General features: G+C 48.7%; 1 protein-coding gene across 1 annotated transcript; it reads right to left on the bottom strand.

The window, feature by feature from the left end:
- Positions 1-1,049: 1,049 nt before the first annotated feature.
- On the bottom strand, positions 1,050-8,584 carry ATP5F1A (ATP synthase F1 subunit alpha). Its single transcript, XM_005490133.4, has 12 exons — positions 8,424-8,584; positions 7,231-7,309; positions 6,085-6,254; positions 5,145-5,318; positions 4,901-5,067; positions 4,623-4,771; positions 3,555-3,706; positions 3,201-3,425; positions 2,986-3,093; positions 2,314-2,458; positions 1,968-2,118; positions 1,050-1,305 (listed from the first exon to the last, which is right to left on the bottom strand). The coding sequence occupies exons 1-12, from the start codon at positions 8,481-8,483 to the stop codon at positions 1,224-1,226; spliced, it is 1,662 nt and encodes a 553-aa protein (XP_005490190.1). The 5' UTR covers positions 8,484-8,584; the 3' UTR covers positions 1,050-1,223.
- Between the last annotated feature and the right edge of the window lie 138 nt (positions 8,585-8,722).

The raw sequence follows: 8,722 nt of genomic DNA, 5'->3' as shown, positions 1-8,722 counted from the left end.
TAACAAGAGAAGCCTGTCAGCCTGAACTGCATGAGAGTGTTTGCAGCTGCCTGTAGCTCCACACCTGGACTGGGAGGTGGACACTGCTGCACAGAAGTTAACCTGGGACAGCACACACATCAAGAGCAGTCCTGCCCCAGCCTGAACCCCCTGCCCTGGGCTGATCCCCAGCGTGGGCAGCAGGGCAGGGGGATCCTACCCCTGTGCCCCTGGGCTCAGGTGAGAGCCCACCTGCAGAGCTGCCCCAGCCCTGGCTCCAACAGCACAAGGAGCTGGAGTGGCTGCAGGGAATCCAGAGGCACCAACATGATCAGAGGGATGGAGCAGCTCTGCTGAGAGAATTGGGACTGTTCAGCCTGCGAACAGGCAGCTTTGGGGTGACCAATTGCAGCCTTCCAGAGGGCAAGGTTAGATGGGATATTGGAAAGAAATTCTTGTCTGTGAGGTTGCTGAGGCCCTGGCACAGGCTGCTCAGATCAGCTGTGGCTGCATCATCCCTGGAAGTGTTCACAGCGAGGCTGGACAGGGCTTGGAGTGACCTGGGATAGCAGAAGGTATCCCTGCCCATGGCAGAAGGGTGGAGCGAGACAATGTTCAAGGTCTTCTCCAAAACCATTCTGGGATTCTCAGATTTAAGTCATCAGGTATTACTGCTGTTGACAGCTACACCTGCAATAGTGCCAAGACACAAAGACCAGTATTCCAAAGGCCAGGCACCAGGATGGGTCAGATAGCAATTCCAAGAAATGCTCTGTCAGTGTCACAGTTAAGGGATTCCTGTGAAGCCCAGTGGGTTATCCCTGTGACCCCAGCTGCACAGCCCCTCTGCAGGATAAGCTGCCTGGCACAAATGATGAACACTGAAGGTCCCTCAGCTCTGTCACTCTCCTGGCTCCTGTAAGGGGAGTTTGCCCACTCAAGAATCAAGGATACCCCTGACTTCCAGAGTTCTTCCAGCAGGGATGCGTCCAGGGGAGTTCAGACCTGTGGTTCCACAGGTGCAAGAGTGAGCCAGAAGTATGGACAAAAAGAAATCACACAGAACACAGTTATTTTTACATTCAGAACAGAGCCTTTTTACATGGGAACCTTTATTCTCACCGAGATCTGTACATTCAAGTCGCACATGCTTTTGTCGTCTTTGACGGAGCTGGAACACTGGATCACAACAGCCTGGGCTGGTCTGCTAGAACCAGCCTGGTCTGGTCTGTTAGTTTTAGAGTTTATGCCTCAAAAGTAGACAGGAATTTCGTGACTATTTCCTTCAACTTTGCTTCTGTCTGGTCAGAGATCTTCCCTTCGGTCCTGTGGGAAGAGTTCAGTTAAATTCTGACACAGCAATCAAAACAGGGTCAACCCCAAGACAAACACAGAAGCTTTACAACAAACCTTCCCATTCTTAACAATTTAGTAGATAAATGAACACACTTGTTTGGTACATGAAGCCAAACCACTGACAGAGTATCCCTACTCCTGAAAGAGCCAGTCCTGTTTAATTCACAAATTCTTTCAGAACAGCCATTTGAATTCCAACAAAGCCCAAACCTACAGAGCTGGTCCCCAGAGACAGAAAGCATATGATTGTCTTCATGACAAAAAAAGCCAGGACCAATTTCCAGGATAGGACTATGGAAACACTCAATCCCCAACAGTTCACTCAGGAGCACTTAACCCACAGCACCCCAACAGCTCAAAGATGTCCTCAATATGGGAATTGAACCAATCAAGACTTCAGGAACAGGTTAGAGGAGACACATTGCAAGAAGGCTCACTTTAAGCATCAGCTGCTTTTCCTAAGAGCTGAAGCTGAGGAAGGCAGATGGTAGGAAGGCTGATTTAACCCCCAGTTTTGATACAGCCAGCTGAATGCCCGATGTTCTAGGACACATTACACTAACAGGTCAGTGACCATTATCTGCACTACAGACATCAATACCCTTGGGATAAATCACGGTAAACCACCATACCTGATTGTGGAGAGAAGGTCCTGGTGCTGGCTCAGTACATGAGCCAGGAAAGCACTCTCAAATTTTGTGATCTTGCTGGGCTCCAGCTTGTCCAAGTGACCTCTTACACCAGCATAGATGACTGCCACCTGCTCCTCAATAGCCATGGGAACTGCAGGAAAAAACAGCACTCACACCACTGGAACTCTTCCACCAGGACATATCAGACTACAGAATCCTTGGAACGCCAAGTTCACATGGACAGCTCAGTGCAAGCAAATCTGCATGCACCATGAGCACAGAACAGACACAAATGCTAACCAAGCCCAGTGCAGGCAGCCCTGCCAAGCCCGGGGCCCTCACTCACCGTACTGGCCCTGCTTGAGCAGCTCTGTCAGGCGCACGCCGCGGTTCAGCAGCTGCTGCGTGGCTGCGTCCAGGTCAGAGCCGAACTGGGCGAAGGCGGCGACCTCCCGGTACTGAGCCAGCTCCAGCTTCATGGTACCGGCCACCTGCAGGGCACAGCCACAGCCACTGACACCACCGCTAACTGCGCCCAGGAGGCTGAAGGCTAGCTGGCAGCTGACACGTGTTACAAGTCAGCTCTGCCTTGCACTCCATAAAAGTCAATTTAAAAACTAACAGATGATTACAAACATTACAAGAATCCAACACTTTACCATAACGACACTATTTATCTGCTGAAACAGCAAGATATGCATCTCTCTAATTGTAGATTTAGCCTAATTCTAGATAATTTAGTCTGGACAAAAAGCCTGCAGTTAATAGCATTCTCTACTTTGTATGTAATCACTACCCAGTTCAACACATCGAAACTGAATCCAGCATCTCTGTGCAGACACTACTTGCCTTTTTCCCATATCTTTCTCAGCAGGCAATGGAAGCATTAAAGAGATATCTAAAGTTTGCTCTTTTATAATTGTGTAACACTGATAGATGCAAAGCTTTAATCTTTCTCTATTCACACCTATACACCACTCATCTCTAGCACGAGGAGGAACAGCCACTTCCCAATTACCTGCTTCATAGCCCTGGTCTGAGCAGCAGAACCCACACGGGACACAGACAGACCAACGTTGATGGCTGGACGAATACCTTTGTAGAACAACTCAGTTTCCAAGAAGATCTGCAGGACAGAATTGCAATATCATTATCTTGTTCAGAAGCCTGGAGGCCTCCTCAGAGACCAGCCACTAAGCTCTATGGAGATGCTGGGCTGTGAGGAAGCCCTACCTGTCCATCGGTGATGGAGATGACATTGGTTGGAATGTAAGCAGACACGTCCCCAGCCTGAGTCTCGATGACAGGCAAGGCGGTCAGGGAGCCGCCCCCGAAGGAGTCGTTCATTTTGGCTGCCCTCTCCAGCAGCCGGGAGTGCAGGTAGAACACATCGCCCGGGTAGGCCTCGCGGCCAGGGGGGCGGCGCAGCAGCAGGGACATCTGACGGTAGGCAACGGCCTGCGTGGAGCAGAGACAGCCTTCAGAGCCCTGCACGCCACTCAACATTTTACAGCTCTAAACCTGAGGTGTTCTTACGGCTACAAACACCAATGCCACAGCACAAGGCCCAAAACCAAAGTTTCTGACCTGTTTGGACAAGTCATCATAGATGATGAGTGCGTGCTTCCCGTTGTCTCTGAAGTACTCCCCCATGGAGCAGCCCGAATAGGGAGCCAGGTACTGCAGGGGGGCCGCATCGGATGCTGTGGCAGACACCACAATAGTGTACTTCATGGCATCTGGAAAGGATTGGAGACACCTCTGAGTGCCTTGTGTCATCGTGCCCAAAATCAGCAAACACAACAAGCATGTGAAGCACCAGTGCCGAAGCACAGCCAGGCAGTGTCACTGTTGCTACAGGAAAGCCCAGCACACCAGATGTAGCTAAACACACCTGCCAGCAAAACTGACTCAGGAAGTCTCAAGGGCAACTTTGTGGCAGCTAACATCTAACACTCACAGACTTCTTCCCCATTTAAAACAAAGCTTAAGACGAAGACAATTTTTTCTTCTTAAAAAAACTCATACTGAAAGTCCACAGTTTCCTAGCTGCTGTAAGACAGTACAACTCTCTGTGACAGTCCCAAACAAATTACTGTCCTTAACATGTGGGTTCTTCCATGACAGCTGCCAGGACCACCAGGCATGAGGTCAAAGTGCCTGATCTCCTGCAAGCTCTGTTAAATGTGGAGCCTCGGTCACAGAAATCACTGACTGATGAGATGCTATTATTTAACGCCTTGCGTTTGGGCAGTAAAAGCTCTTCACAGCATTTCCAGCTGCCACTCACACTGACTGGCACATGGAACAAATGCCAAGTCAATGACTATTTGTAGGCCACAGCTTATCACCAGGCCTGCCTGACTGCCAAGATGAAGCTTTCAACTCTGTTGAAAACAACCTAAAACCACAGGGCGACTTTTCCAGAAGCAATTCAGCAGTCTGTGGACCTCAAAATAGTCCTCCTAATTGTGATACAGCAAAAATGAGGTTTTTTCCACTAGACAGGTATAGAGATTTCTTGTTCATAAAATTAAGTAATTCATTCATGAAATATGAAGTCTGTTGACACGTGCTGCCAGGAGAGGTCAGAGCATTACAATGAGAACAGGATGTCACTCGGTGCCAGGCTCAACCATCTCCCAAAATCCATACCTGCATCAGTGAGCCTCTTCACCAGCTGAGCAACAGTGGATCTCTTCTGGCCAATTGCAACATAGATACAGTACAGCTTCTTCTTCTCATCCGTGCCATCGTTGAATCGTTTCTGGTTGATTATGGTGTCAATTGCAATTGAAGTTTTCCTGTGCAATAGAGAGGCTGGTGAGTTAAGCTGCCCAAGGTTCTCCCAGCCCTTCCCCAACCCTGTGTCCAGCTCCGCTGCACCTGTGTCTCTGTTCAAGGAACATTTTAGGCTTGAGCACTACACTCACCCGGTCTGTCTGTCACCAATGATCAGCTCACGCTGGCCACGGCCAATGGGCACCAAGCTGTCCACAGCCTTAATCCCAGTCTGCATGGGCTCACGCACAGAGATCCTGGGAATGATCCCAGGGGCCTTCAAGCCAACTCTCCTACGTGTCTTAGATGCAATAGCGCCCTAAAAGAGAGAAAAAACTGCTGAGGTCTGTATCACACAGATAACAGCAGAGGTCCTTAGCACCCAGCTACACTTACCTTCCCATCAATTGGATTGCCCAGGGCATCCACAACACGGCCCAGCAGCTCCTCCCCCACGGGAACATCCACAATGGCACCGGTCCGCTTCACAACATCCCCCTCCTTGATCAGTCTGTCGTTACCAAACACGACAACACCGACGTTGTCAGGCTCCAAATTCAAGGACATGCCCTGGGACAGAGATCACACCACTCTGAGGAAATCCATACTGACATGCATAAAAACTTTCATATTGACATGATCATTTCACAAATCCTACATGATCTACCTCAACCTTGTGACAATGTTCTGCTGCTATGTATAAATGTCTATTTCCTTCCACATTGGCTACAGAACCTGCCTAAGTTTTCAACCTACCAGGTAGTTATACCCCAGCAGCCTAGCACTCAAATAAATTGTTTCTCTGAAAAGAACAAACAGGGTAAGCAAGGTTCAAATACATTACTCCCTTGCCTAGAAGCTAGACAAGAGAAAAGGACTGGCTTCTTCTCTGCTCAAGGTGAAATGGGCCATTAAAAATGCTCAGAGAGCTGTTACAGTACTCTTGAAACAGGTTTTAACCCTAACTCAATGATAGGACTACAACAAACCAGCAAGCTGCATAATGTATTGAAGCAGGGAGGTCATTATTGAACAGCAAACAGTAAAGACACCCTGAAATCAAAGAAAAAATCCAGTGCCAACCTAGTCCTTTTACTTTCTAAATGAAGACAAAGACAGCTCAAATGTTCAAATGCTGGCTGAGAATCAGATGCTGATACTAAAAGCAGTGTTATAAATTAAAAAAAAAAAAATCACCAGTTACTACATATTAAAGTTGCAATGAAGCTAATGCAATGTTCATGGTGGTGCCTCCAAGCATACTCTCAAGCTCTCCTTAAAAAGCTGTCTTTTTAATATCTGCGCTAAAGAGACACTGTGCTGAGTGGCAGCTTACCTTCAGCCCAGAGGAGAACTCAACCATCTCCTCTGCCTGGACGTTCCTCAGGCCGTACACGCGGGCAATGCCGTCACCGATGGAGAGCACGCGGCCTGTCTCCTCCAGCTCGGCCGAGGTGTCGGCTCCCAGGATGCGCTCCTCCAGGATGGAGGATACCTCGGCAGTACCTGGGGACATGTTTGAAATCAGATTAGCATTGCAAGGTACAATAAGCAATCAGCAAGCTTGCCTCGAATTCACAAGGTTCCCTTTTCTCCCAAGTCTAGCTAGCAACACCTTTACTCAGGCTAAGATAAATACCAGTCTGTGTACTGCAAATAAAAGCAGCTTCAACTCATCATCCCCAGCCAGCTTCAACCAAAACAGGCCTGGTGGTTATCCACTTCCCTGATTACATCCTATGCTCTTGCTCCCTAGAAAGCAATTAGATTAATTAATCAGCCCAAGCCCAGGCAGAACAGGCCTGCTGGCAGAGAAGCTACTTAGCCTTGGATACATCAGAACACCCTGCCAAATGATTTGTGATCCAAGATCCACACATATGTAAATTAATCTCATTATGTTTCAGGAGCAAGTCGTTTGATGTAAGATATAGAAACATATTCTCCATACTTCAGTTTGACTTCCAACAGCTTATTTCCTCAGCTAAGAAACAGAAAGTAACACTGTAAAATTTATTTATTAGTAATGTCCTTAATCACCTTAAACCACTTAAAAAAAATTTGCATAAAGCACTGCCAAACACATACCACACAGTGCAGCTGTCTTCTCTAAACACCAGACTGCTGGCAGCAAAATAAAGTTGTGCTCAAGGACACAAGGTCAAACCCAGGCAGGCCTGGGGAAGTCATCTAGTCCTTCATTCTGCTGCAGGCAACTCCAATCTGGGGCTATTTTTTTTTTTTCAAATAGTTTTCAAATAATGCTGCAGGTGAAGCAGGTACTCTATGTAAGCCAGCTGACACACAGCCACTCCCTGCTCTGGGGGCATTCTCAAGGTATTAAAGTACAGTTTGCTGGATGCAACGGCTCAGCGTTTAAATGTCCCGAAGTGTTGTCAACTAACACTCATCATATTCAGATTCCTTTTTTGTCTGACAGACCGAATTCTTAAACCACACTCAAGACCTGCCTCAGACTCACCAGTTTTCTGAAAGCATGTTTTGGAGGCATGGAGGTTTCTTGTAGCAACAAATGCTGCGCCGAGGGTGTTTCTGGAAACCTAAAATAAGCCATTGTTTCAGTAAGATTCCTTTAATCGTGCAAAAAAACGCTGAGAGATTAACACATCTTTGATCTTGAGCTGCTTACGTGCATTAGAGCTTTGAGCTAAGCACCACAGCACCCCATTCACGGCTATAGAACCAATTCCAGCACCACTAAGAAAGGACAAATAATGAAGGAGATTGCTCCAAAAATCTCGCTGCATTTTTCTGCAGTGCACTGATGTCACCATCAATCGCTGCAGCAGCTCCCAAAGAGAAAGCTCCTCATACTTGTCATTTCTGTGCTGAACACGAGAACCTTGGGGCATAAAGAAATCACTGCACCAGTCAGTGCTCTGCAGAGAGAGAAGGTTGTGTCTCCTAACACAAATCTGACTGCAGTGATCTCGGTATTGTTAAAACACATATGGAAAAAAAAACCCCACAAAGCACTACAACAGAAATACCTCACAATCACAATTACTTTGGAAAAGAGCTCTTAGGTCAACGTATGCCCAAGCACCACCTTGCCAACTAGAACACGGCACTAAGTGCATTATATCCTTAAACACCACTGAGCCTGCTACCTCCATCATCCTCTGGGCAGCCCCTTGCAATGTCTAATCACCCTCCCTGAGAAGAAACTCTTCTCATGGCCGACTTTGAACACTAAAGAAGGAAAAAAAAATCTGTGATAATGCATTGTATCACGCTTTAGCATTTTAAGCAATGCTCGCAATGCAAAAGCATGCAGCAACGATGATGACATTTATTAACCTGCACCCCGAGCAGGCCTCTTCCCCATTCATATTCATTGGAAATACTGGTTCCTCACGGCTCTTCCCACCCTCCGTTTCCTCACAAACACTGAGGGCATAAGAGAGAGATAAACCCCTCACCCCCACAACCTTGACCTTGCCCTGACAGTTTTAAACCACTACCCCGAGCCCGTGCAGGGACACCCTGTTCCTCAGCGGGGTCTGTCCCACAGCGCTGACAGCAGACCCCGTGCTTCCCTCCCCAAACTCCGAAGTCACCCCATCACACCCTCAATGTCACAGCGGCCCCCAAGATGGCGGCGGCGCCGCGTCCCCCCGGCCCCGCCGGCTCCGGGGCGGGCATGGCGCTCACCAGGCCGGCCTGCCGCGGCAGGGAGCGGGCGAGGGCGGCGGCCACGCGGGCGGAGAGCATCGCGGCGGCGGCAGGTCCCGGGGGAGGCTGAGGCTGGCGGACGCTGAGGGCTGCCGGCCGCGCGCTCTGCACACAAAATGGCCGCGGCGCCTCACGCCCCTTTTGGCGCCGAGGCCGCGCCCAGGGGGCGGGGCGCGCTAGGGAACTGCTTCCCGTGCCCCTGGTTTGGATGCGTGTGTGTATATCTACCTGTCTGTCTGTTTATACACGAATATGTAGAATGATCAATAAAAATAATA

Source organism: Zonotrichia albicollis, chromosome Z (genome assembly GCF_047830755.1).
Source record: "Zonotrichia albicollis isolate bZonAlb1 chromosome Z, bZonAlb1.hap1, whole genome shotgun sequence".
NCBI lineage: Eukaryota > Metazoa > Chordata > Aves > Passeriformes > Passerellidae > Zonotrichia > Zonotrichia albicollis.
The sequence above is the reverse complement of the archived record's forward strand: the minus strand, read 5'-3'. Positions and strand labels throughout refer to the sequence as shown.

Coding starts and splice junctions, on each gene's coding strand:
- ATP5F1A (XM_005490133.4), bottom strand. CDS start 8,483: ATGCTCTCCGCCCGCGTGGCCGCCGCCCTCGCCCGCTCCCTGCCGCGG. Junction 3,707..4,622: donor GAAGAGGCTCACTGATGCAG/GTATGGATTTTG, acceptor AATCCTTTCCAG/ATGCCATGAAGTACACTATT. Junction 3,094..3,200: donor TCTCCATCACCGATGGACAG/GTAGGGCTTCCT, acceptor TCTGTCCTGCAG/ATCTTCTTGGAAACTGAGTT.